The 27,546-nt window shown below is 41.3% G+C and overlaps 3 protein-coding genes across 5 annotated transcripts in view; 2 read left to right on the forward strand and 1 right to left on the reverse strand.

The window, feature by feature from the left end:
* Nucleotides 1–1,287: 1,287 nt before the first annotated feature.
* Nucleotides 1,288–9,264, forward strand: pdk3a (pyruvate dehydrogenase kinase, isozyme 3a). 2 transcript variants are annotated; one of them, XM_019274557.2, is made up of 12 exons: nt 1,288–1,703; nt 3,302–3,443; nt 3,564–3,635; nt 4,605–4,789; nt 4,882–4,971; nt 5,255–5,332; nt 5,505–5,581; nt 5,719–5,820; nt 5,924–6,031; nt 6,174–6,287; nt 6,473–6,593; nt 8,653–9,264. In XM_019274557.2, exons 1-12 carry the CDS (start codon nt 1,601–1,603, stop codon nt 8,676–8,678), a joined length of 1,218 nt encoding a protein of 405 aa, XP_019130102.1. In that variant the 5' UTR covers nt 1,288–1,600; the 3' UTR covers nt 8,679–9,264. The 2 variants fall into 2 exon arrangements, with proteins under 2 accessions (XP_019130102.1, XP_010731868.1); XM_010733566.3 differs by having other exon boundaries at nt 6,473–9,264.
* Nucleotides 7,845–20,273, reverse strand: pcyt1ba (phosphate cytidylyltransferase 1B, choline a). Of its 2 annotated transcripts, none has more exons than XM_019274558.2 (9): nt 19,862–20,273; nt 15,496–15,595; nt 12,928–13,044; nt 12,665–12,816; nt 12,382–12,460; nt 12,155–12,297; nt 11,301–11,489; nt 10,405–11,152; nt 7,845–9,527 (listed from the first exon to the last, which is right to left on the reverse strand). In XM_019274558.2, the coding sequence occupies exons 1-8, from the start codon at nt 19,940–19,942 to the stop codon at nt 10,928–10,930; spliced, it is 1,086 nt and encodes a 361-aa protein (XP_019130103.1). In that variant the 5' UTR covers nt 19,943–20,273; the 3' UTR covers nt 7,845–9,527; nt 10,405–10,927. The 2 variants fall into 2 exon arrangements, with proteins under 2 accessions (XP_019130103.1, XP_019130104.1); XM_019274559.2 differs by lacking the exon at nt 19,862–20,273 and adding an exon at nt 18,494–18,678.
* Nucleotides 20,274–21,734: 1,461 nt separating this feature from the next.
* Nucleotides 21,735–27,546, forward strand: part of pola1 (polymerase (DNA directed), alpha 1) — a 52,091-nt gene continuing 46,279 nt past the window's right edge. Inside the window, exons 1-21 of the mRNA XM_019274565.2 lie at nt 21,735–21,913; nt 22,339–22,466; nt 22,928–23,024; nt 23,102–23,179; nt 23,276–23,391; nt 23,517–23,579; nt 23,863–23,964; nt 24,100–24,253; nt 24,342–24,504; nt 24,593–24,762; nt 24,860–24,972; nt 25,183–25,296; nt 25,390–25,464; nt 25,555–25,693; nt 25,832–25,986; nt 26,100–26,184; nt 26,308–26,369; nt 26,593–26,682; nt 26,803–26,919; nt 27,005–27,180; nt 27,327–27,456. Of these exons, the coding sequence (XP_019130110.2) occupies nt 21,865–21,913; nt 22,339–22,466; nt 22,928–23,024; nt 23,102–23,179; nt 23,276–23,391; nt 23,517–23,579; nt 23,863–23,964; nt 24,100–24,253; nt 24,342–24,504; nt 24,593–24,762; nt 24,860–24,972; nt 25,183–25,296; nt 25,390–25,464; nt 25,555–25,693; nt 25,832–25,986; nt 26,100–26,184; nt 26,308–26,369; nt 26,593–26,682; nt 26,803–26,919; nt 27,005–27,180; nt 27,327–27,456 (2,376 nt within the window). The 5' untranslated portion in view covers nt 21,735–21,864. The remainder of the gene's footprint in view (nt 21,914–22,338; nt 22,467–22,927; nt 23,025–23,101; nt 23,180–23,275; nt 23,392–23,516; nt 23,580–23,862; nt 23,965–24,099; nt 24,254–24,341; nt 24,505–24,592; nt 24,763–24,859; nt 24,973–25,182; nt 25,297–25,389; nt 25,465–25,554; nt 25,694–25,831; nt 25,987–26,099; nt 26,185–26,307; nt 26,370–26,592; nt 26,683–26,802; nt 26,920–27,004; nt 27,181–27,326; nt 27,457–27,546) is intronic.

The following is a 27,546-nucleotide window of genomic DNA, read 5'->3' on the forward strand; positions in this document are numbered from 1 at the left end:
GTGTCATTGAAAGGCCATTCCCTGAAGACCTGATGATCCTAGAGGGCTCATAAAAGCACATCTGATAAATAGTCTGGGACTAAGACCATTATAAGATTTATAAACCAGTAAAAGAATCTTAAAATCTGAAGTGCACAGGTAGCCAATGCAGAGACTTTAAAATAGGAATATTATGTGCTCTCTTTCTGGTCCTCGTCAACAGACGAGCAGTGTCAGAGTTTTGTAGTAACTTACAGGGTTAGCAGTACAATGAAATGTGTTGGGTGAGAAAAGGTTGTGTCAAGCACAGGTCTTAGAGGGATATGAATGGACTGTTTAAACATGATATACTACAGTATGTAAATATATAAAGATTGAAGATTGAGAGTAAGAGTAAAGTCACATTGTACTAAGTATTACACAAAGAATCATTTCTGGCACTATAGCAGCAGTCATGGTTGATGGTACATATTAAGCAGACAGTAGTCTTTTTATATTATGAGTTAAAAGTTTCATGGTGGTTTAAATTTAAAATATCCTTTAAAATGCCCATCTTTCTTATAATTCAAGTCTGCAGTTGTAAATGTTAGTATATTGTTAATACATTAACTTTTGTCCAGATGCTTTACAGCTCTTTTACAGAAGATCAGAGGTCAAACGCTCTGTTTGGGTGGTGATTTAATGATGAACTAAAAATGATGAAATCTTTTTCTTTTTTTTTCAGGAAGCAACTGTTGCTCCATCAACTGTTGCTCCTACTCCTGTAGTTTCACAATGTCTCTGACGCAGATTGAAGTTTTGCTAAATGTAAAGAATCTTCCATAAAGTTTTTTTTTTACATTACTACTACTATTTACGTTTTTATTGTGGCTTATGGAAACAGAAAGTTCATTGTTTGTTTTGTTTAATCATATTTTTGTGATGCATGTATGTTTGTTTTTTTGTTTTTTATTCAACTTTTTACAACTATTATATGTTAATATGGCGACAAATTGCTTTACTGTTTTCTAGCATGGATGATGTGGGGATATATGCATTGAAAATGTTAGGAGGTTAAAACCAGCAAGATAACAACAAATTTCAAAACATGGAAATCAAAATGTTATTCTTAACATGGATTATATAATTCATATTCATATTCATATATAATATAAATAAAACAATTTTATATTTAAATATATTTAAATATTTATTCATGTTAATAAAGCCATTACAAATGGTGCCTTGTTAAAAAAAAAATCTATTTACTGCGTTTGTGGCCTTAGGTTTAGGAGTCTTTACTTTTATTTTGAAAAAGAAATGTAAGCGGAAGCCGTTTCCCCCCGGCTGGCTTTGCCAGTGTGTTGCAGCTCTGATGTCTGAACAATGTAGAGCCAGGAAGCTCTCCTGACAACATATTGTTTGTAGCCTATCATGTAACCTTACGGACATTTATTTATCTGCCCGCTTCGTGTCCACCGGAGGCCCGCGGCCTGGAGGAAATGTGGCCGATGAGAGAGCACGACTGTCGGTGTAGCTGTCAACGATACCGGGCATGATGATGATGATGATGATGAAATGGTCGCGTTTTGACTGAATCTCACGTTCACCGTTATTAAAACTTTTTTTTTTTTTTTCCAAAATGAGGATGTTAACGTCTCTGCTGAAAAACGCCAACCCAAAGATCGAGTATTACTCCAGGTTTTCTCCGTCCCCTCTCTCCATTAAGCAGTTTCTGGATTTTGGTAAGTCATCTTAAAGGAGCGGACCTGCTGATGAGGAAGACAACCAGGGGCCTTGTGTTTATTCATTTCACTGTTTTCTGTAGATCTGCAGAGTCACAGGGGGGACGCTCCGGGTTGTTATTTATAGTTTAAAGTCTTACACAAGCTGCCATGAAATATCAGACCTTGTTATGATCAGTTTGAATTTAACCCGAGCAGAACAACACAAACAGCACCGTGCATGGTGGCTGCTCTGCATGACAGCTCTCTGTTTGCAGGTTTGTTTATTGTGTGCACAGGTGAGAGACAGGAGTAACAGCACGTATGCAGGATGGATCAGTGTTTTAATTACTCAGCAAGGTTTCCAGGCTTGACTCACTGTAGTTTATTATTACTGATCTTTGTCTTTGTCTCTTCTTGTCTCTAAATGCAGACTCAATAACTGTGTGCTAGACTCTGACACGAGACTTGAAACACAAGATGACGGTGTTGGTGTGGCCGCTCTCCAAGCTTTTCTTAATCCATCCCTCTGATTAAACACAAAGTCATCTCTGTGAAAGTAATTTGTCCTCACAGCTGTGGATCTCATGTGAGGAAAAGGAAGCGTGCAGCACTTGTTTACACTGAGAAACACAGAAGTCACATTAGTGATTTTGGTTTTCTTTTCATCCCGGGATAGTCTGTTGCTGCAGGGTAGGTGTGTCGAAGGCTGAGTCAGTATTTGGAGGTTTCATACCACAGTTTTATTTTCAATGAGCCATCTTTTTTTTTTTTATACTGCTGAATCGGGGGAAGCCTTTCCCTTTGAGCAGAGATGATGGGACATTTCCTTTTTGGATTGTATGAGTTGCTATAACTTTACCATTGTTCCCTTTTTAATGGCTGGAAAAACCTGAAAGCATTTTTTTCTCCCCAGCAAGTTTCAGTGGTTTCCTCTGCTGAGAGATTAATAGGGTACATATGCTTTTAAGTGAGTCCTCACATGCACATGCTTTAAGAGAGGCCGGGCTATTTTCACGCCACGTAAATTACATTCTGGTCGAGTTAAGGGTGTAAAAATGCAAAGTCATCGTCCACACAGTCAGTTTCAAGGAACATGTATAACATTACACCACAGTAATTCAGTTTTTCCTGTTTGGATCTAAAACCTAAATCATCCCCTAACCTTTCCATGAACCCCCTCCTCGCTGCTGGGTAATAATATTTATGATTTCCTAGTATGGTTCAAACTAATGTTGGCAGACAGTAAATACCGTTCCAGCCAGTAAGCAAAGTTGAAAGTATCAAATTAAAGGTTGAAAATTGAAACTGACTTGAGTGAAGTTTAGCTATGGCAGCTATGTTTACCGCTTGGCCAGTTTGATACAGAGCTTCACTTCTAAAGTCACATTTCATGAAAAGAGAGAAATCTTTGAAACTTGATGAGAACATTTCAGGAATGTTGACAGATAACTGTTTCTTTTTTCGTAACTGAAACAGTTACCTTGTGTGTCAAAGGTGAATTTTTCAATCTATGAGTCACCATGACTATTAAAATTCTAATTAAATACGTGCTATATATCTAACTATATCAGTCACTTTCAGTGGTGCAACTTCAGCAAACAGCATTTTTCTTTCAGGCAGGGAGAATGCGTGTGAAAAAACATCCTACATGTTCCTGCGTAAGGAACTGCCGGTACGATTGGCGAACACCATGAGGGAGGTGAACTTGCTACCCGATAACCTGCTCAGTCAGCCCTCCGTCAGACTGGTGCAGAAATGGTGAGGCACTTCCTCAAGAAATAAACTTTATACGGCTTGTTTGGCGATAAGGTTTATGGCACCTGTATTGTCAAGACGTTTGTGTAAAAGCCACCTTTTGACCTCGGTTTGCTTTATTAGGTACATGCAAAGCTTTGTGGAGCTGCTGGACTACGAGAACAGAAAGCCGGAGGATCCTCACGCTCTGAACGAGTGAGTGAATATCGCCTCAATTAATGATTCATAAAAAGCAGGTACAATACATGTACAGCTGGAGTTGCCAAATTACGGGATTACTTTCCATGGGATTTCTGGGAATCAACTGGAATAAACCAGGAATTTACAAAATTGGCCCTTAACAGGGAGCTTAAATATAGTTGGGTAATATATTTTTTAGTACAGTCTTGAGCACAAGACTATTGAAGCCACACATCTGAGCCCCTGGACTACATAAAGTGAAGTAAGTTTTGATGATGGTTTGGGGTAAATATATTTGATGTAAGGTATTAACCTGCAAATAGCACATGAAAATGTATTCATACGGGGCAGTCGGTTGCGTAGTGGGTTAAGCGGCCGCCCCGTGTGTGGAGGCTACAGTCCTCGCTGCAGCTGGCCCCGGTTCGAATCCTGCATCAGACGGCCATTTACTGCGTGTCACTCCCCCTCTCTCTGCCCCCTGCTTCCTGTCTATCTTCTGCTGTCTTATCATAAAAGGCATAAAAGGCCAAAAAAAAAAATCTTAAAAAATTTTTTTTTTTATTGGTACAGTAGATAGCCTGCTGATGTACAGTTAGTACAGCTGTGTCTGGTTGTATGCCGGATTCACGTCTTTATCTGGAGGCTCTCTTCCACTGCAGCTAAGCCCCTTCATATACAGCACATAGATATCAGTGACTGTGCAGGTAACGGTGCATATTTATACTATAACAATGCCCACGTGATAAACTCAGATAGGAATGTGGATTAAGCTGTTTTGAGAGCACATTTCCAAGTATTGTTCAGTTGACTGGAAATGAAAGAACAGTGATATTAAGCTTGTTATGCATCGTGACCTTCAATAGTAAAAACAAAGCCGGGACTAAGACCAAGATTTACAAAGGAACAGCCTCCCTGACCATCCAAAACCGTATATTAATCATTGATCTGTGTGTTTAATAAATGGATTTCTTTTGTTTATTTCAGTTTCCTGGAGCTCTTGATTGAGATCCGTAACCGTCACAATGATGTAGTTCCCACCATGGCTCAGGGAGTCATCGAGTACAAGGAGAAGTTCGGCTTTGACCCTTTTATCAGCAGCAATATCCAGTATTTCCTTGACCGCTTCTACACCAACCGTATCTCTTTCCGCATGCTCATCAACCAGCACAGTGAGTCTGTGGCATATTTGGATCACAAACATGCTGTCTGTCCTCTCTCTCTGTGGCTAATTCACTTTTTATTTGCACGTGTTTCTGTGCAGCTCTCCTGTTTGGTAACGACACCAACCCTGCCCATCCGAAACACATAGGCAGTATTGATCCCACCTGCAGCGTGGCTGAAGTCGTCAGCGGTGAGTTTAAGAAAGGCCTATTTGCAAAGTTCTCACAGGAAACCGAGAGTTATATCACAGCAGCAGCTCCCGGCAGGGACTCAACTCAAACAAACCGGTGTTCATCTGTACTAAAAGGCATGTTTACATAATGATAGTTTTTTAGAGCATTTCAGCCGTGTGGATCCAAAGCTGCACTCTCAGTGACCCAGCCAGAAACAGAAGCCACATTAGTGCCTTGTAAAAAAGAATCCACATACAAACAATGCGCTGTTCTGACTCATGTTGTTTGGCCTTCTATCAGATGCCTATGACACCGCCAAGATGTTGTGTGAGAAGTACTACTTGGCTTCTCCCGAGCTGAAGATTGAAGAGTTCAACAGTAAGTTTTGTTCTTTTTTTTTTTTATGCTTTTGCTTTTTTCTCCCTATAAATGAAACAAGCCTTTAGTTTAGAGCATGTGGGTGCAGTTTAGAGTCCAGATTTAGTCCCGTGATTACAACGTTCACCATCTCATTAACTTCAGAATAACTGTTCGCATTCTTGTTTTCCAGTGAAGGCCCCTAAAAAGCCCATCCAGGCGGTGTATGTGCCCTCTCATCTGTTCCACATGCTGTTTGAACTCTTTAAGGTGAGCAGTCTGTGTAGGATCAGTGTTAGTAACATGACTTGTCCGGTGCTCTTTAAATGTAATTAAATTGTAGCGTGACGATAATTCTATAAGGACTTGTGCTGAGCTGAGTTAATTAACTCTGTGGGTGTTTGTAGAACTCAATGAGAGCCACAGTGGAGCTGCATGAGAACAGTCCAGAGGGATTACCACCAGTCAAGGCAAAGGTCACTCTTGGTAAAGAGGATCTGTCCATAAAGGTAAATCAGACACACACACACACCAAATCATTAGATAAATACTTTTTTTACTTTTTGTCTCTGTGTCTGCCTCGCTTTCATCTCTCCTACAATCTGTCTCCAGATCAGTGACAGAGGAGGAGGAGTTCCTTTGAGAAAGATAGACCGTTTGTTTAACTACATGTACTCCACTGCCCCTACACCCAGTCTGGAGCCAGGAGCCGTCCCACTGGTAAACACACACACACACACACACACGTACACACAAAATTAAATCAGTATTGATCCTCGTGACCATTTCAAACCTTTTTTTTTTTATGTACGGCGTGACATCTGGGAAATTAAATTTTGCCTCTTTCCCTCCCCCCATCCAGGCTGGTTTTGGCTACGGTTTGCCGATTTCTAGGCTCTATGCCCGATACTTCCAGGGGGATCTGAAACTCTACTCCATGGAGGGCGTGGGCACGGACGCAGTCATCTATCTGAAGGTAAAGTGAGATAGTCGAATGTGGAGCATGTCGCACCATCAAACTCAGCTAAGTCCGAATTTAAAGGGAATTATCTGACTCATTCGCTCTTTTTTTAATTACATCTGTTTGTTAACCACGGCACTGGAGCCTAATTATTAATTATTCTTATTGGCTCTTGTGTTTGTGTTTGTCCATTTAAAAAGGCCCTGTCCAGTGAGTCCTTCGAACGCCTGCCTGTCTTCAACAAGTCAGCGTGGCGGCATTACAAGACCAGCCCAGAGGCCGACGACTGGAGCAACCCCAGCAAAGAGCCACGCGATGCCAGCAAGTCCAATTACAAAGCCAACAGATAACTCTGCCCGGCCCTCTAAAACCCAGCCCTCTGCTGGGAGCTCAAATACCTGCACCCTGCCCTCGAGCATGTTCGATGAAATGTTGCCCTTGGGTAACCGCTTGGTTTATAGGATCAGACTTGCCTTTACATTCCAGTGATTAAAGATCTGGAAAAGATGGACGACCTTGACTTATATGTGTACCCAATGGCAATGACATTCATCAGCGTAGCTTTCATTGTTGTGGCATTACCACTGGCTTTCCCAGGATTGGAGTTTAAAATGAACCTCTTCCAAATTATAGCTCCCCCTCTGTCACTGAGTGAGGTAAATCTTGTGAATCTTTACTAATGCCGACTTTATTTTCTCCTTTATCTGGACATTAATTTAAGCTGAGTTCACTGCATCGCTGTTAACCCTCCCTCTGTCTCATGCACAGTTTGTCCTGACTCGTACGTGCTGACTAGGACCACTGCTTCCTGTGGCTGAATAAGCCGTGCACTGCTGATTGAGTGTCTTTCTCGCCATCAGTCAAAGCTTGTATTCTGTTTTCTGCCTCTCGAACACAAGCAGAGTGAGGGGGGTTTGAGTTTCGGTGCAAATGGGAAGAAAAGGAGGAGGAGGAGGTTTCATTTCCATCCTTTGGGAGACACTTTTGATTGAACGCACAATTAGGCCAGTGTGTCATCGGCATAATAAAGACTTGTTTTGGACTCCGTTTAAGCCTGAGGAAATGAAAGAGAGGATTGCGTTTAGATGAGACAAAATTACAACTACTTTCTAAAAGATTATCGGAAGAGTACACCTTATATTTAAAGAACTTGTTTTTTTTGAAGCCTCATCTTTTGAAAAAATCTGTCTTAAAGGCTCTACTGGAACTCAAAGTTAATTTATAATGAAACAGTGTTCGAGATATAATAATTATTATATAATAAAATATATTAGAAATATATTTTACTACTTCACTCAAAGAAATCGACTAAACACCCACCTACAAGCAATACTTACCCTCATCTGACATTTCTGCTTGCAAGCCAGCTCTGCACTCTGATTTAACACCTACTAAAGGACCAAAGGAGCGTCTGTAGGACGCTTATTAAATGGCCACCATGCCAGCTTTGTTATGTAGCTTCAGCCACACCAGCATGATGTAATGTACGAACCCTCGCAGAGAGGTACGGACCTGTTGCATCTAACAAGGACCACCCAAGTGGGAACACATTATCACATTTTGCTTTCTGCCCCTCATCCTGCCGCGGTGGATACGAAAACACGCTCACAGCTTGGATCGTTCGCTCTAACAACGCTTCATCCAATCAGACTTCTGTCTCACTTGTACTATTACTAACCCTTACAGTTTTCTGAACGAGTTTGAGCTCAAGTGTTTTTAAAATGTGCTCATGACATGGACATTGAATAAAAATAGAATGCAGCTAAAAAGGGACTTCTAGCTGACAGGTCTTAATTTATTTTTTTGTCAGGAACAAAGACACAGTTAAAGAACTACTTTTTTAGGCGATTGCACTGTTTTTCTTCTACTTCCCATGTTTGAAATTTTGAACAAGACTGCTTTTTGATGATTTAATAATTTTTCTGTGATTATTTTTACGTGTGTGGACAGTCCACTTCATTTCTTTATTTAAAGAATAGGAAAGCAGCGTTTTGGAATAAATCTGCAGGGGAAACATGTGGTCAAAGGAGCCACTAATTACTGGGTACTGAAATATTGCTTCAAACCAATCTGATGTTTGTCACATGAATCATATTAGGAACTTTTTTGGTGCACTTTACTAACCTGACATGCATATTTTTTACTTCAAATAACTTTCATATAATCATTTCAGACAGCTGTCAAGAATTTCCTTATGAGATCATTTGTGATCTGGGAGATGCCAGGTCACCACTTGCACTCTTAAAACCGTCATAATAGCGACATCATTTCTGGAACTACTGACCAAACCTTCCTGAAACGTGACCCAAACCTGGTACTGTTTGTTTGGACCAGATGATCTCAGTGATATGAAGTGACTTCCTTTTCTCATCTCCTTCAGCTCCATCTGATGTGAAAAGAGTATAGATGAAGAATTCAGGGAGGGGAAAGCTTCCTCATCCTTTTCAGCCTCACTGTAAGATTTCATCACTGCCAATGCCTTCGTAAACCTGCCAGTCTCACAGAGTGACGCTCAGTGACAGTGAATCTGCTGTAAAGACAGAGACAGAGACAGCAGTCCTCTTCGTTTAAAGGCCTCAGTTCACCGCCCTCGATGTGTGGTCTCCCTGCAAACCAGTCGTGATCACGTTTAAAAGCCAAGACTGAACAACGGTTTCAATTCCACTTGTGTGATTTCGAGGCCTGAGGATCTTTCATCTTCAGTAGTTTGTCAACCTTCACTGTTTCTGTATGGTATTTTAGAGATTATTGTGTATATGACTAATAATAATGTGTGGAGTGATCACTGTGTTTTCCATCCTGATGTACCTCCAGATTAGACAAATGTATTTGTATGCATGAACTCCTCACTGTGGAGGTGGTCATGCAAAGATATGCAAATAATGCAACATGGACCTATACCAAAAAGGTGATGGAGCAGTCTAATGATGTGATCCAGCATGAGGTCAACCTACATTGTCGAAAAATGACAATAAAGAAAATTGCTGTTGTGTGCGATCCGTCCATGATTTGAAGGAGGTGAAGTGCGCGTTGATTCACGTTCAGTTATAAGTTTTTGATTTATTTACATATCAAGCCGTTTGAACATTAAAATTTAAAAAATAAAAAAAGACACATTCCCAAAGTTTGTACATATAGTGCAGATTAACATGTAGTGCGGACAGGACATTAAGGTCTCTACATTGCATTAGGGTATTTATTGTATCATTGGGGTGGAAGAGAGGTGCTGCGCCGGCCTGGCATGAGTGAGCAGACCTGAGCAAAAAAAAAAAAAAAGTTATTACATACATTTTCAGTGATAGCAAATAAAATATTAGGTAATATTCTAGTTTTTGAGGACCTGACAGTTCATCTGAAGGGTTTTGATTATTGTATATTTCAAGTATCATCAGAGTCCTAGAGAAAGGCTTTTATCTCCAAGTTTGACAGGTTTGATTAACAGCTGACATCATATTCCATTGCGAGAACATCGGCTAAACGTTGATGGATAATACATGAAAAAGAAAATGGCTTTCTCCACAAATTTCTAGTAATCGATCATTGTGAGATGTGATATTTGTGTGGCCTAGTGAATGATTAGAAATCAGAGTGATTACATTTACTCTCTACTGTAGGTGTGGCTCTTAAAGACTCAGGTTACATTCAAGAAGCTAATAAATGAAGGCTGTCTCGTCACTGTTGAGGTTTTTGGGACTATCTAACAGGCATTTTATAGATTAGGTGCAGTCCAAGAATCTTTTTAACAGCTCATTTTAGAGAAGATAGAACTTTTCATTTCAAAACTAGGATTATATATGTGATTCCAAACATAGCGGCACAACTGAGTTGATGTTAAATGTCAATTAAACATTTTTGGAACATACTGGATGCAGTTTTTATTTCTTAGGGTTTAGTTTTTAATCTCTCTTTGCGGTTAAGAGGTCATAACTGTTGCATGGGAGCAAGTGAATTACTAAATTTTACAGTCCTGGCCAATTATGCTCAAATGGTGCAAACTTGCACCGACTTTGTGTTTGAGTGCCAAGAGGTTGTCCAACACTTTACCTCTTTTTCTAACTCTCAATTCAACAAGCACTAAATTACACAGTAATGAATGAATCCAGTTCCTGTCGATTCACTAAACGTCACACACCTTTTCTGTAACTTTGTGCCGATTCACATCTGGTGGTCACAGTAGTTACAAGAAATCTTGGCATCTTTAAGACAAAACGCCAAACTAAACAGAACAGGACAAAAAACAATGAGGTGATACAATGAGCAGGCTGTTGGACAGTCTCTATCAGCACTGGACAATCCAAAGCAAATCCTCTGAAAGATGCCGCAAAGCCTTCTGGACCGTCTTTAAGATATGTGACACTGTGTACAGAAATCCTCGTCCTCTTCTTCCTTTCTGTCTGCACGGTTGTCCAGACAACAGAGACCAAGCGATGGGTTCTTAGCTCTGCAGCACAGCACTTCATTTCCCATGATCACCGTCTGCCTTGCATATTAGCAACTTCCTTGAGGAGAATTGTTTCAGTATCCAGCCAGTGTTTGTACCAGTATGTGTGTTTGTGGGTGTGAGCAGTTCTCAGGCAGTGTACTGTGTACTGTACTGTGAAGTGTGTGTGAGTGTGTGTAGGTGTGAGTGTGTGCATGTTTGCTCCACAGTCCATCTACTTCTCATCTTCATCACCTTCACTCATGCTGCTTATAGAGGCAGATGCCCCTTTTGGGGAAGTTGGGGGCGATGGCCGAGCATTGTGCCAGCGGGCGGGGGGAGACGGAGGTGAGGGAGAGCGCAGGGGGGACAGTTCGCGGGGAGGACTGTTGCAGGGCGACTCTCTGGGGGACAGAGCGTAGGACAGCATTCGTCCACTGCGCTCCTGAAACACCTGTTTCTGTAGAAAGAGAGTGAACATAAGTACATGCACAAAGACACATCAGAAAGAAGCTCAATGCCATTTTATTAAATTATCAAACAATAACTCTCTGATAATATACAACGTGTACAATCCACAGATGATGGTGATGATGAAAGTTACTTACCCATGTCCCATCAGGTCCGAAAAGTTCTAAAAAGTTGCCGATAAACTCTCTGGATTTCTCTTCCCACTTCTGAATGAGGTCGTGACTCTTCTCCTCCACGCGGTAAACAAAGTGTTTGCTCTTCTCCTCAACCGTACGGACCTTCTCCTTCATTCGGTCCACTTGGTTCTGCAGTCGGTACTTCTTCTCCTGAAGGGAAGTCAATGTTGAGGAAAAGCCGTTACGCGAGCGTCACAAATGAACACATAACCGACAAACCAGAAGCCTCCATCAGAAATTAGTCTTTGTACTCTGAATCATTACAGTTTGTAAAGGAGTGCAACCAATTCCAATAAATGATTGATGATACCCAATTAAAAAGGGAACCATCTTGGCAACCTGGCAAATTAAGCCACACACCAACTAACTGTGATACAGTCTTTGACTTAAGCAACCAATCAATAAAACTAATATTAATTTAAAAAAAAAAAAAAAAAAATATATATATTATATATAAATATATATATATAATCTATATATAGAAACAATGACTAATATCAGAGTAAAAATCCACTTGATTTCCAACCTTTAAAAAAGAGGTCTTAAGACCGGTCTCGATCTATCTTGAGTAGTACAATAGTGATAAAAGCTCTAGTTTACACTTAATACAATTTAAGATTTTTTTTTTTTCCAATTTAGTGTCCAAGGGTAATGTTTTAGGAAAAGTTATTGTACTGAGAAATATTCTTACTTTAGCTAGATTTCTTTTATAAAACCATATTGTAATAATGTGAGTGTAGATTTAACTGAATTCAAATATTCTCAGTCTGTAGCAGTCAGCATTAAACCGTCATGGTAAGATTTCATGCTCTTACATTGATGTAGCTGACGTTAAGCTCCTTGGCCGTGTAGCCACGTTGGAGGTTGCGTCGGGCGTAGACATCGTAGTCTCTGACGATTCTAGTAATCAAGTCAGATGTTGAGATTCCCTCTGTCCGTTGTGTGGGCACAAACATCCCTGGTACACACACATTTATACACACAGGTAATTTCTAAAGAGGACACACAAACAACGTGATCTAATCCTCTTTTGCACACTTACCTGCCTCCTTAATGTGTTTATAAACGTCCTCACTTCCTGCTGAGGAGTATGGGATATCATCATGAGCCACAAAATCGATCTGAGGAACAATCAAAGGTCACACACTGTATGGCAGAAAAGGCTGCAGTGGCAGAGAGACATGAGGTAACAAAAATAACTTGTGAATATACAATAGGCTTGAGCTTTTTCAAAATATACATAAGTCAAGTTTAATTAAAATCAAATAACTAACTGAAAACAAAATGCAAAGTTTAACACTCAGATATTCTAACTACACATGTACCTTGTGTTTCTCTAGGAACTCAGGTGTAAGAGTCCACGGCGCGTCTCTTAAAATCTCGTCGACATAGCGGCAGTGTCTCAGGGCTTCATAACGTTCAATCTCCGTCATGACTGTGAATCCCTTGTACTTATGGGTCAGCTCATCACTGCACACTGTTCCAAGCACACGGGAGGGAAACCCCACAAAAGCAAATAAATCATCACCAGACAAATCTGCATGGGTTATTTTGAGCAGTGGAAATTGTCTCAGTGGGTCAGTCCTACCTCCTACTATGAGGTAGGTGTTGGGGAAGAGGTTCTTGGCCTGCATGAGAGCACGAGCATGTCCAGAGTGGAAAAGGTCAAAGATGCCATCTGCGTAGACTCTGACCGGCCGGTCCACTGAAAACACACAGCAATACAACAACAGATTAATCCAAACTTACTGCAGTGCTGCCAGAGTGAGAATGGTTGTGCCTGAAAAGCAACATAACTGTACTAAGATTTTATTTTACATATGTCTGTAGAGAAGTCCCAATGGACTGAGCATATGGAAGGTGGACTGGTAGCTGGAGGGGTGCCAGTTCACCTCCTGGGCATTGCCGAGGTGCCCTTGAGCAAAGCACCGACCCCCCCAACTGCTCGCTGGGCACTTTTCAGGGGGGCCGCCCATCACTCCACCATCTCTCTCCAACTGCATGTCTATGAGCCCTTGTACTGCATGTGTGTGTCTGGGTTAAAATGCATGTAACATATAAAATAGAATGTAAAAAGAATTTCCCCATAAAGTATATCTTCTATCTTCTTCTTCTAGTTTGTATTGATTTGTGAAAAATAAATGAATTAAAAACATTACATGTTTTCCAAGATACTTTTAAAAGAAAAGTTCCACTGATTTAGCACTGGTTCAAAATAAAGTCTCAAAATTGATGCAGCAAAACCAGAAATATTTTTTTTACTCATCCATTCCAAACCTTGTCAAACCTGGCGCCTACATTGCCCACAAGCAACTTAACTGCTGAAAGTCTGTTTGGAAATTTGCATAAATATCTCTATGGAAGATTTGAATGTGTCATGCCTGAAGTCATCTCTCTTTCAAACTTGTAATCTTCAGGCCCAGCCTATGCTGTCTCAAGATTTCCCCTGAAACCATAAAAAGGGTTTACACAAGTTTTCACATATGCAGAACTCTACAAGACCTGTACACAGACTTTATTGTGTGAAATCTGAGTTTCCCTTTCATCATTGGCATGGCTGGATTGACCTGCTGGACAACCCCACTGCAAGTATGAGCTGTTACCAATACCTAGTTCCTTCTTCCTCCTACTGACTTTGCAAAAAAAAAGTACGGTTTGTCTTTCATACTTCCTGGCCACAAAATGATGTGTGTGGCTCTTTTGAATTGAACACATTCATTTAGGATATGCCATATAAACACTCTGAACTAAAATAATGGAGGCACACAACAAGCACCAGGCAAGATTATGTACTAAAGAATGCCTCATCTTGACACCGTGTCATTTATGGAGCTTTAGTGGTAAATATTACCAAAGTATTTCAGATAAATTAACACAAATCAGTTGACTTAGATAGTCTGGAGCTGTGGCTGCCTACTTGACCCATTGCTAATCTGGTCTTTTTTGCTCTGTACAAACTAAATCAATCCAAATATGGTACTGTTGGTGTACCCTGTTACATAACATGTCAATTCTTAGAAAGGTAATTCTACTGCACTAGTATTCGTAGTATCACTGGTGGGTGGGGAGTAGAGTCTGAATAGTCGTAGCACCTGAATCTTATAGTAACTGCAGTAGTAGCACTAGTGTAGCATCAGCAGTAATAGTATCAGTACTAGTAGTAGCAGAAGTAGTTTTTAGCTGCACTGTAAGTAGCAGTAGTAGTAGCAACTACTGGCTGCAGAGGTAATGTCAGCATTAGAAGCAGCTGCGCTAGCAGTACTTGCAGTGCAGTATAGTGCAGTAGTAGTAATAGCATTGGCATCAGTAGTAAAATAACATTAGTGAAAGAATGACAATAGTAATAGCAGTAGTGAACTCTTTCGTCCCCCTGGTCATACGACTGTAAAACACCTCTCAGTCACGGCAGGGAGGAAACAAAGGACAATAGGCAAATTGATAATCTCGTTCTTTGTTACACTGATTCCTGGACATTGTGTCACTGACATTTTTGACTCAATTTGCTCCACCTATGCTCAGTGCTGTGACTTCATTCATTGTCTACAGTCTCATTCAACTGTGTGAAGTTTTATCTTTATTTTTATTATTTCTTATTTCTATAAAAGAACATTTCTATTTGTATAGTTTTCTATTTGTAAAACATCTTAGCACAGGTTTGAATTCTCTGCAAAGGTTTAATTTCTTTGCACAGGTTTATTCCAATTTCAGATTTATCTTATGGGTTCATTTTAACGTAGAATTACTGTATCTCATGTTGCTACTGGATGCTTGAATTTCTCTCAAGATCAATCGATCTATCTATGACAGTAGTAATTGTAGTAGTAGTAGTAGCTCCAGGCGTAGTAGAGAAGTTGCAGCTTCACTAGCAGTAGTATATTGTATAAGTAGAAAGAGTAGCAGTAGCATCAGTAGTACTGTAGTACTTGAAGGCCTAGTATGGTTGAAGTCGTAGTGATACTGTAGCAACAATAGTAGTAGTAGAAACCGTAGTAGTAGTAGAAGTAGTTGCACTAGCTGTAGTTGTAGAGCAGTAATAGTAGTAGTATAAATGTCAAATGTAATTGGAGGAGGGAAGTTGAGGGATACGGTCAAAACAAACATCAGCTGGGAGAAGCTGGAGTCAGTCAGAGACCAGGTAGGAAGATGTCGACTGTACCTGGGGTGCCTCTGCGGGCCTGAGCGATGGTGAGTTTTTCATGAGGGGCGCGGCAATCACAACTGGTCTCTCTGGCAAAGATGGCAGGCTCTGTCAAAGTCTGATACACAGGGGAGGAGAAAGAGAACAGATATCTTATTTTGGAACATGAATGAACAAAGGAGACTTGTATCGGGTTGTTACGACATCTAAAACACCTTCACACCCTGAAGCACATTCACTCATTCCTTCAGTGGCACACAATAAGTCTCCCTTTCCATACTCCAGTTACAGTAACCTCCATTAAGTTATTGACCACAGCCGACGCCTGCTCCATATTGGGACCAGTAGATTGAGAGACAGAGCTGCACTCAGTGTTATTGATTACTTTATGTGTGTGTGTGTGTGTGTGTGTGTGTGTGTGTGTGTGTGCGTGCGTGTGTTAACATGTGGCAGAAAACAAGGTCAGAGCTATTGATTTGCTGTGGATGGCCTCTCGGGAGTTATCTAAAATTCAAAGAGAAGCAGGACAGGGAGAAAACAATAAGCATTCTCAGATATAAAAATGTAAATGAAGCAGATGATGAAGAAAGAATAGAAGACCGTGAGGCATGGAAACAAAGACAGGAAGAGGGAAAGCAAGAAAAGGACACATAAAGCGGAGCTGCATCAAGGTTAAAGTGTTGCAGTGTGAGCCCGCCTGAAAATTTGTCTTTGTGTGCCATCTGTTGACTGCAGGGATTATTCACCGAATTTCATTCACACCAATAAAATAGAATTGGCACAGAGCAAAAAGCTGTAGGAGTGTGAGAGGACGGTGAAAAAATGGAAACAGATTCAGTCTCTGTGGACAAGACCGACAACTGACGTCAACATATCCTCCAGGAACAGTAAACAACAAAACCAGGGCCTGGCATGACATCATGCTTCACAGACACCGATAGGGGCAGAGCAGAGAAGTACAGCAGTGCAGCTTTTGAGAGTGAGAATTAACGGGTGAATTTAAGAAAATAAAGCTGACGAAAGAGACCTTTCTAAATCTCGGTTTCAAACATTGTCTACTTTACAGCTCCCTCAAGTAGTATCTAGCATTCCTGATGGTTTTATTTGCAAAGGTTTGCGATATTTGAGGAGGAGAATTAAATGTGTGGCGCTCACAGTAGAAAAAAAACTGTGTCATCATCAATAAATATTATTCTCATGAATCTGGATATTACACAAATATCACTGTCAATGCCTTTAAAAGGGATTAATTCTTCACATTTAGGACAGTTCTTGTGTCATCCATCTCTGCATGATAGACAACAGCATTTGCTATGAACAGGTAACTTATCATTAAGTATGAATAGGCCTCTAATATCCAAACATAAACATCTAGAAGGTGCTGTGCAGCATGTTCTGTTTGGGATCCTAGAGACTGTTGGGCATCTTTAAAAGCTAAAAAAACCCAAACTTTGCATTTTTATATCAACATGATAATTAATCGCTTTCCCTAATTTCATAAGAATTGCTTATAAACATGATTCTAAACTGATGGCATAAAAGCACAAACTCAAGCTGTAAAACAGAGTTAATTATGATGAATTTTCATTTGTCTGTATCTGTGCTGTGTTTATAAGAGGTCTTCACAGGGATCCCAAACATAAGTCACTATGTACGGTGCATTTGTCTAACTATAAATTATTTTCTGACCAACAATATGAATATATATGTGTTCACATGGAGCCCACAAGACATATAAAACATGAAATCTTTCCTTGTTTGGTGTAATAACAACGTGCACGCTCAGTTTGTAGCAAAGTGAAGAATTGTGACTTGAATACTATAATACTTGAAATATTAGCTTTTAATAATGTCATAAGAAAAAAAAATGTTAAAACGTATAACTAATATTTTTATGGGATGTGTTTTACTCCAAACAATGAAAAGAATGAGTCACTATAAAATAACCTAAACTTACATTAATCCTTTAGCTTTATTTACTAGTAGCTCAACCTGCCGGATCTTTATTTTGATTTATACATGAGGCGAGCTGTGAGGTTGCACTTCTACCTATCTGCACTGAAAAAACACACAAAGCATTGCTAAATATAAAAGATGCTTATCTCACAACATGCCCTGTGGTCAGCTGTATTAATGAATAGCCATTTCACCTCATTATGCGAATCTCTGCGAAATTAGAGATGTGGGCAGTGATTTAGCTATTTAATGAGGATAAGTGGATTTTAATTGTTATGCAACTGTCGAAAGTAAGAGTTTATACAAAGGCATGCAAGTAAAGAGCTCCAGCTACAGAAGAATAGAAAGAAGGCATTCATTTTTAATATCTCATCTACTTGCACATCCTTTGCATGTTTCTTAAACTGGCTTTGAACACAACTGTCTGGTCTGTTTTCCTTAGAAAGGTCAGAAAGCAGCAGAGACATTGAGGAAGCATCCTCATCACCCATGATTCCTTGGAGAGAGCAGGGGGGTGGCTTACAAACATTTAGTACAGAGCAGATGGTAAAGCTTCAACTAACTGACCTGGCCTATCAGGACGAACGGTCAGTAAAGCTGTCTCTGGCACAGGCAAAGAACATCTGGCATAAGACGGATTAAAGGCGAAAAAAGAGAAACACGGGGACGGGAGAGGGCACGAGAGAAAACAACAGCAGCAAAGGCCGAAAGAAAGAGGCAAAGATGGACCGTTTGGAGGAGACAAACATGAATGCCAGGATGAGGAATTACACCAAAGAGAAAGAGAGACAGGAGGCTCTCTGTCTTTAGTGCCGCAGTGTCCCCTCAGCAGGACATTCATGCTATGCTGTCCACTGTGTGAACCCCCTCCTTCATTCAAACATGTCCACTCAGCATTCTGAGCCACAGCCTCATGCTATAGGGGATGTGTTTCGTAACAGAGGAGGAAGCAGGACCCTTTGTCTTCCTCCCATCTCCCTATCACACACACACACACACACACACACAATCTGCACACAAATCACACAAGAAAACACACAATATGCTCAAAACGCCCTACCGTCCGAGGATGAGGGCAGGTGTGTTCAAGCTCCTCCATGATTCCCAAAGACTCATGGGATGTGGCTGTGGTCCCCCTGTTATGTGACTCAGCATCAGTGAGACGATGCCTCTCTCCTCACCACTCAGTCTCTTTCTCCTTCCTCTGTTCCCCCCGCCCACTCTCTGCTCTGCCTCCCTGCCTGTCCTCCCCTCTCCTCCTCCTCCTCCTCCTCCTCATCCACTCTGATCCCTTTGCTGCAAAGAGGAGAAGGCAGTGAGGAGGTATCACTCTGAAGGTATTTCCAGGGGGGTTAACTCTTCCTTTAATGTTATGTTGTTGCATGTATGTTCGGCTTGTTTATGCTTTTTGCTACTTTCTCTTGGCGTCTTAGCACTGGAGGCAAAGCAGGCACATCTGGCATCGGTGTTACAGATGTTCATTGATGGACGTGCAGCAACAAGAGACATCTGTAGGATGGTGTTAATGTGTGTCTAAATTATAGTTGTAGAGGTAAGTCATTATTCATGTATGTGTACACAACTGCAGGGAAAACAGTGGAGAAATGAGCCACATGCGGAAAATAAATATTATTGATCTGTACAGGATTATTCTGCCAGACTTGACTGATGAAGGGAGATGTAGTTAATGATCATTTTGGAAATGAATCTGGACACAACAGCATAAAGCACCTTTGCTGATATAAGAATAAGACAAATAAGAATAAAAATAAAACAAGGGAATAAATTGTTTTTTATCTGCAGACATATGTGTAAGTACATTCATTCAAATGTTGTGAAAAAGCACCACATATTTCTTCCTCCTCTGCTGTGAGTGAGTCGTGGTTTTAAATAAACGATCTCCGTTTAAGCAGCTGAGCTCTCGCCATAGCGACGGAAAAGAGGAGAGAGCTCCAAGAAAAAGGACCAATCAGAGAAGAGCTACATCAGTCCAGCAGTAGGAGCGGTGAGGATTGGTGGAGTGGTCCATAGCACCATCAGTGAGATGGTACTAAGTATCACTGCATTAGTTTACAGTTGAAGTGATTTGAGAGAGCCTATGAATGTAAATTATTTTGTCTTGACAGTCTGATATGGAAATATTATTATTACTGGAGGAAGTTTCAGTGTTAATAATATTAGTTTAAGTATCAGAGTAGTTGAAGATATATAGCTGTTGTTTTGGCAGTCAAACCCATCTGTGAGTAGTCTGATCTGCTTATTTTGGCACACAACTTAAAATTGGGTGTTAGCACTGCTTCAAGCTACAGAAACGGCTTTCTCTCTACTGAAGCTCACTTGGCAAACTCTCCCCTGCTGGATTATTAAAACACACATAGAACAAATATGTCAAATGTAGTAAAACTGTAAAGATGAGATGCATGCTTACCTTTACTGCTCCTCTTCTGCAACACAGAGGCGCAACACCTGCGCAACAGGAGCGCGCTCTGATGCGTCGCTGTTTGACCATGGTGTCCAAAATCCAAAACAGTAAAAAAAAAGCTGTGTCTACCACTCGCTTTTCTTTCTGCTTTGCTGCTTTAGTCTGAGGCAGGAGTTTAGTCTTTGCTTCAGCATAGCGCGGGTGAGTGCAGCAGAGCGACCACAGTCCGTCTGTCCAGTCTGATCAGCTGCTCACCACTGATGAGCTGCGACAACTGTGGGCCACGGTCCACTTAGCATTTCGACCTTACAGTAGACCACATGGTTACCAGTCAATGAACCCTCTCTCTATTGTACTGCTGGGGAGGACCTCACTTGTGCAATCTTGCCTAAATTTAAAATGACATGAAACGTTGATAAGATAATACTGTACACAATATGATGGTGTGGCCAAAGACAGACTATACTGCCTATAGGAGCAGGGTAACAAATGAGTTATCACAGTGATGTGCGGTGCAAAAGCCTAAATAGGCTCTGGGGGGATGAAGGACAAACCACGCTTTGTGTTTTCATTGTTGGATACACTGTAGTGTCTCTGTGGCCCCAATCTGGGACAGGAACCCATTGTGCCCTCCAAAGTACTGCCTGGTCGCCATAGAAACGAGCTTCATTGGGATACACAGGCATGCATGTTTTTTTTTAAACAAAAAGAGGGTGAAACTGTCACTTGACAATCCATATTTCAGAGCTGTAATGTTATTTCCTGGAAAATACAGACATCACAAGCTCACTATGGAACCCTTAGACAGTAGCCTGCTTGTCCAGATAATATTATATAAGTGGAAAAAGTACCTGCTTTACAAAACAGTTTCATTGTCCAGCACAAATCCTGCAGAACTCCTACAAAATGTGTCATTATTCAGAAAGGTCATGGAGTGGACAAAATATTATAAACACATTTTATTATAATGCAGTCCAGTTTAACATTACTGCAAACTACAACCCTGATAGTAAACATAATAGTTAAATTAATACCTCTCTGACTGTCAACAAAAACTGAAACATTATAAGCTTTGTAAAAGTATAATTCATGGCAGAGTTGTTGGATCACACTGGATTGTACAAGTGTACCTAATGAAGTGGCCAGTCGGTGAAGAAGAAGAAGGAATTTGCTCAAGTTTCACATATAAATACAACCACACACACACACAAATAAGGTGCTCAAGGGCACCTCTGCAGTGCCCAGGAGTTGAACTGGCACCTCTCCAGGTACCAGTCCACTCGCCATACTGTGGTCCATGCTGGACTTGAACTGGTTGAATCTGTTCCCAAGCCAAGTCCCTGGACTGAGCTACTGCCATCCTTATCTTCATTGAGTGTTTTGCATACCAAACATACAACTGTATCCTGTGTTCTCAATACAGCAACAAGAATAGAGCCTTTCTTAGCCAGTGGTTAAAATATCTAATAAAATTTACAATGGTAAAAAAAATAAAATTGCATTCAATCATTCTTGGACTACCTAAAACATTATTTTGAATACCCACAAAACAAGAACTGTATCATTTAATGAATTAATATGATTTTTGCCGTTGCTTTTTGGTAGAGTATGTATATTTTTAGAATACATCTATATGTATATGTCTTAAGTAGATGCAAAAACAAAAAAAAATGACTTGATTCATCCTATTATTTCTTATTGTATTATGTATTTGCAGCTAAATATGAATCTACAGAGTAAGTTAACATTCCTATGATGATATAATAATCCCGCACTTTTTGTTTGTGGGTGCACGTCGCCGTTAAATTGGACAACACTGCCGCCGTGCGGACAGGAGCGGACACGACGCTTCGTTTGTTTTAATTGGCTGACGGCGCCGTGATGTCACTTCCTGCATATGACTTTCCCCGGGAAGACGATTTGGCGCGGACTGTTGTTGTGTTGACCTGCCTCGCGCTGAGCAGCTGTCAGCGAGCAAACGTTCAAAAGGCAAAAACAAGGTGGAAGTTATGGCTCCGGTATCAAACCCAGACAAAGACATGGACGGTCCGGACGGAGGTGAGTGTTTGGTACCGAGGCGCGCGCTAGCTGAGTTTAGAGGTCCTCGCGCAGGGGATGCTAACGCGTTAGCTGTCGTATGCTGTCATTCAACAAAGGGCACGCGTAGACGATTAATACTGTTATTAAAACAAGTTATACAGCCGAGTTAACAAGTGAGAGTCTGGTGTTGTTAAGAGATAACGTAACGTAACGTGAGCTAACTGCAGCCAGCTACTCTTCTGTAGTTAACTAACCACAACAAAACGCCACAAACTAGTAACAGGCGTCCAACAAGCTCAAGTTAAGAGCGTTCAAGTACGCATGCGCTCTTTAAATGTATCCGCAGATGTGACATAAACATTTACAAATCATGTCATGTTCATACCCGCTGCCGCTGCTGCTGCTGGGTCGTCATGTCCATGTGTCCTCCTCCTCCTCCTCAGACGATGGAGGTGATGCCTGCGGTCTGGCAAAGTCTCGCTCCAGACGGGAGAAGAGGGAGAAGGTGGGGAGGAAGTCTGCTCTGGAGCAGCTTAAGAAAGCCAAGAGGGGGGAGAAGATCAAATATGAGGTGAGAAACTGAAGTGTCTGTGTGTGTGTGTGTGTGTGTGTGTGTGTGTGTGTGTAATCTTTATATTCAGTTCAGTGTGTGACAGCTTAATGTTTCCTTACTTGTTATGGTCCATCAAAGTTTGTACTTACTTGGTCTTTGGATTTGCAAAGCAGTAAGACATTTATTGTGCAGATAAAGAAGCTCCACGGGTCAAATTTAAGAGAATTAAACATTAGATTATTGTTTTTCAAAAAGGTTAAAATGTTTCCACATATGAGATATGTCTTCCATCAGTTCTGTTTCAGAGTAAATATGATCAATGGATTAGTTAATTGGCAACACTTTTTAAAAAATCATTCATCAGGCATCCTGGGCACATTTTACACTATTTTTGAATTGATGATAGAAAAGCAATAAGGTCTATTCTTCAGTGAGTCTGATATTTATAGATATCATTAACTGGCGTTCATGTTTTCCAGGTGGAGGAGCTAACAAGTGTGTACGAGGAGGTGGACGAGCAGCAGTACTCAAAGATGGTACGAGACAGACAAGAGGACGACTGGATCATCGATGACGGTGAGTCTCAGTCTCCTGTATCCACAGTGTGAAATGTGTGCGACGGAGGTCTGATGTGAAAGTTTCTCTTCTCTCAGATGGAACAGGATACGTGGAGGACGGGAGAGAAATCTTCGACGATGATTTGGACGACGATGTAGTCGAAAACAACAAAGGTAAACATTCCTGCAGCTTTTACATTACGCAACGATTAATCTGTGTTTTGAATGTGGCTGAAAGAATTAATTTGTTTTTGTGGACATATTTTGCAGGTAAAGCCGGAGCTAAAGGAGCGGACTCCAAGAAAAATGTGAAGAAATCTGTCGTGGCCAAGCCCAACACCATCAAGAGTCTCTTCATGAACAGTAATGTGAAAAGACCTGCTGAGGTATGTTTCTGCTGCCGTCATTGATTTGCTTCCATTACAAATGTCCCTAAGTGTCTCCTGAGCAGATCTTCTCTTCACTTTTTTTGCTCTTGTTTTGACCAGAAGCATAACTTTGTCTCTTGCAGAAAGACGTGGACCTGTCCAAAGATGACCTGTTAGGAGATATCTTACAGGACCTGCACTCTGAGGTTGGTACCATATCATCTACACCAGTGTTCCTTAAACTTTTTACACCACATACCGCCTCAAAATAGGCTGTCCAAAGTAGAACCATTATGACAGACATTCACCTCTGTTTACTATCTCGATCACATTTTAGCTCACAGCTAACCATGGATGTATGCATGTGCTACATGCAGCAGACTGATATTGTGACTTCTTATTTTTTTCTTTATAGCCAACTTCCCCACCTCTTTATTATCCACATCTCATTTGTGATATTTTAAAATCTCTCTCCCTCGGTTTTCCCAGAAACCGAATGTTCTGACTCCTCCACCTGTGGTCACTCTGAAGAAAAAGAAGTCTCTTGGGTCACCCATGAACCCCTTTTCCATCAAACCTCAGATGCCAAAGGTATCCTCATAACCTTCTGTCATAGTCTTGAGACTTTTTTCAAACATGGTTGGATGTATTTGTGAACCATCACTGGCTAGGTTATACATTTTGAAGTCATTAATGAGATGTTGCATGTCACTTCTGTATCACCAGGAGTCGCCCTCAGCCACAGGGTTAAAGGCCAAAGTCATCAGGCCACCTCCTGCTGACTCGACCCCCAGGCCATCAGCCCGTCCACCTCCCTCCACAGCTCCCCTTCCTGTGGAGAAGCAGAAGGTCAAAGAGGAGGAGCTGGATGAAGAGGAGGGTAAGAAAGACGGACACATCCGTGCTACCCTTTGTCCCTTCGCTTCTTTCCTCAAGCACCTTACCTGTAATGACATTGTGTTTCTCAGGAAATGACGCCCTGGCGTTTGATGGAGTGGACTTTGATGAGCCGATGGAGGTCGGGCTCGAGGAGGAGAAGCCTGTAGTGAAGGATGATGTTGAACCTAAAGCAACAGCAAAGGTGGCAGTTAAAGCGGAGCCCAAAGCAGAGCCCCAGGACCCTGTCTTACTGTAAGTCTTTGATCTGCTTAGTTTGCTTCTATTTAGTAGGAAATACAACTAAAATCAATCTTAAAATGCTGTCTGTCCTTTTTCCCAGGTCCAACAGGATCGGATCCTCCTGGGGACAAGAGGAGGGTGGAAGCAGCGAGGCTCCAGCAGAGATACAGGTCGACTCCAGCCAACTCCCACTGGTGGAGGGAGAAGACGGGGAGCAGGTTTTCCGCTTCTATTGGTTGGATGCCTTTGAAGAACCCTACAGCCAACCAGGTAAAGCATATTCACACCTGGAGTGTGTACATCGTGGATACTGTCATTTAAGTTCGTAATACGAAGATCCTGATATTTGAACTAATCTGTGGTCTAGGTGTGGTGTACTTGTTTGGAAAAGTGTGGATTGAGTCCGCAAAGTCTCACGTCAGCTGCTGTGTCACCGTCAAGAACATCGAGCGGACCATGTACTTCCTGCCTCGTGAATATGTAAGTGTCCTGCTGTGTCACATTAACTGCCAGCATCGTTGTGATAGGTAATATTTAAGATGTCATTATTTTAAGAAACAGCCAGTTTTTCTTCCCTTAGTTTACTATGTTACAGGCATGGCTACTCTCAGCAGTATTATGAACACGTGAGAAAGGAAAACCTTACGTTTATAGGATTTCTTTCAACTGTTTGGTTGTTTTCATGAACAGAAAGTGAACACCAAGACCGGGGAGGTGTCGGACACTCCTGTAGGAATGATGGACGTCTACCAGGAGTTTAACGAGCTCTCCGAGAAGTTCAAGATCATGAAGTTCAAGTCCAAGGTCGGCGCTAACCTCGATTCTGTAACCACATAGCATGAACGTGAGTTTGACACGTTTCTAACAGTCGCTTGTTTTCCGTGTTTCTCTCTGCAGAAAGTGGAGAAGAACTATGCGTTTGAAATTCCTGACGTTCCCAATCAGTGCGAGTACCTGGAAGTCAGATATTCTGTGAGTAGACACGCAGAGTGAGGTGGTCCAGAACTATCGCTGTTGATAACCTGTTGGTCTGTGTGGTGACATTGTTTTGTTTTTTTGCAGGCTGAATTCCCATCACTGCCTTCAGACCTCAAGGGGGTGACATTTTCCCACATTTTTGGGACCAACACTTCCAGCCTGGAGCACTTCCTCCTCAGCAGGAAGATTAAGGGGCCTTGCTGGCTGGACATCAAGACACCACGTAAGGAAAACACATTGCATTCTCAGTTAAACTTGATTTTATATTTGAGGGATTATGATATTTAGTAGAACAAATCATTTTATTAAAGAAATGCTGCAAAGTTTCTCCTTTGAAAATTCCCCTTTGTGTCTGCATCAGAGCTCATCAGCCAGCCGGTCAGCTGGTGTAAGGTGGAGGCTCTGGCCCTGAGGTGTGACCTGGTCACTGTGGTCAAAGACCTGTCACCTCCACCCATCACTGTCATGTCCATCAGTCTCAAGACTATCCAGAACCCCAAGACACACCACAACGAGGTCAGAGCACTGCCAGCAGAAAATATATTGGACGATGATGCTGTTATTTATCTGTACATACAGAGCAGGTTGACATGATGACGATGATGATAATAATAACTGTTCCTCTGCAGATTGTGTCCCTGGCAGCACTCATTCACTATGAGTTCCATATGGACAAAGCTCCACCTCAACCTCCGTACCAGAGCCATTTTTGTGGTACGTTATTTCTACTCATATCGTTGAAGGTTTTGTTGTAATGTAATATAGAAAGGAAATGTATATGATGATTAAAGAAGCAGCCATTTAGGAAACGTTGTTCTTTTCCTTTTGTCTTTGCAGTGGTCAGTAAACCGTCTGACTGCATCTTCCCCTACGACTTCAAAGACGCTGTGAAGAAGAAGGTGAGTGCAGACGGAGTTCAGCTTGTTGGCGGAGAAAGAGCAAACACTGTGTTGATATGTTGAAAACAATCACGCTTAAAAATAATAAATCTGTTTCTACAGTTCTTTAAAGAAAAGCAGTTTGGTATTGTTTATAAAAATAAAAGTTAATTTTGTTAGGATTAGCATGCTATGATACTATTCTGACTATTCTCTTCAATATGTGACTCCCGTCCTCTGCTAGAATGGCAAAGTGGAGATAGCTGCTACGGAGCGGACTCTGCTCGGCTTCTTCCTGGCCAAGATGCACAAAATCGACCCTGATGTGTTGGTGGTGAGTAGAAGATGCTGAGAGTGATTCTATGCAATTCATTACAGATTAATCTTAAGCACCCAGATGAAGGTACAACGTTTCATCAGGGGAAAATTAGTGCGCTTATTATTTTTCCTATAGGGTCATGACATCTTTGGTTTTGATCTGGAAGTGATTCTGCAGAGGATCAATGTGTGTAAAGTTCCCCACTGGTCCAAGATAGGACGCCTCAGGAGAGCCAATATGCCAAAACTAGGGGTAAGAAGAAGAAATATCTCAGCAGTTTAAGTGTCTTTTGTTTCGATACCATACTGTACATCACTAAATGTTGCTGTCCTTGCAGGGCCGTGGTTCCTTTGCAGAAAAGAGTGCGACCTGTGGCCGTCTGGTGTGCGATGTGGAGATCTCGGCCAAAGAGCTGATTCGCTGTAAAAGTTACCATCTGACTGAACTGGCCACTCAGGTGCTGAAGGTGGAGAGAGCCACAGTCTCACAGGAAAACATCAAGAATCTGTACAGGTTTGTATGTCCCGAAAGAGCCAGTTCATTAAATCAATAAAAAGTTTATCTGTAACTCCTTTGAACTATTTTTAAAAATATTTTAAACTGTGTAAATGTTTTGCCAACAGTGTTTTTCTGCATCCTAAAATGTGTTTGTGTGTTAGTGACTCTCCTCACCTGCTCTACCTGTTGGAGCTGACGTGGACGGACGCCAAGCTGATCCTCCAGATGATGTGTGAGCTCAACGTGCTGCCGCTGGCCCTGCAGATCACCAACATCGCTGGAAATGTCATGGTAACATTTTTTTTAAACAATGTTATTTAAGAAAAATATTTTAAACTTGCTGAAAAAAGAAACAAAAATGTTTTTTCAATTCCGGGCAGC

Source organism: Larimichthys crocea, chromosome XXIII (assembly GCF_000972845.2).
Source record: "Larimichthys crocea isolate SSNF chromosome XXIII, L_crocea_2.0, whole genome shotgun sequence".
Lineage (NCBI taxonomy): Eukaryota > Metazoa > Chordata > Actinopteri > Sciaenidae > Larimichthys > Larimichthys crocea.

Coding starts and splice junctions, on each gene's coding strand:
- pdk3a (XM_010733566.3), top strand. CDS start 1,601: ATGAGGATGTTAACGTCTCTGCTGAAAAACGCCAACCCAAAGATCGAG. Junction 4,790..4,881: donor CATGCTCATCAACCAGCACA/GTGAGTCTGTGG, acceptor GTTTCTGTGCAG/CTCTCCTGTTTGGTAACGAC. Junction 5,333..5,504: donor GAAGATTGAAGAGTTCAACA/GTAAGTTTTGTT, acceptor CTTGTTTTCCAG/TGAAGGCCCCTAAAAAGCCC.
- pcyt1ba (XM_019274558.2), bottom strand. CDS start 19,942: ATGGTCAAACAGCGACGCATCAGAGCGCGCTCCTGTTGCGCAGGTGTT. Junction 12,817..12,927: donor CACCTACCTCATAGTAGGAG/GTAGGACTGACC, acceptor TGCTTGGAACAG/TGTGCAGTGATGAGCTGACC. Junction 12,461..12,664: donor AGTTCCTAGAGAAACACAAG/GTACATGTGTAG, acceptor ATTGTTCCTCAG/ATCGATTTTGTGGCTCATGA.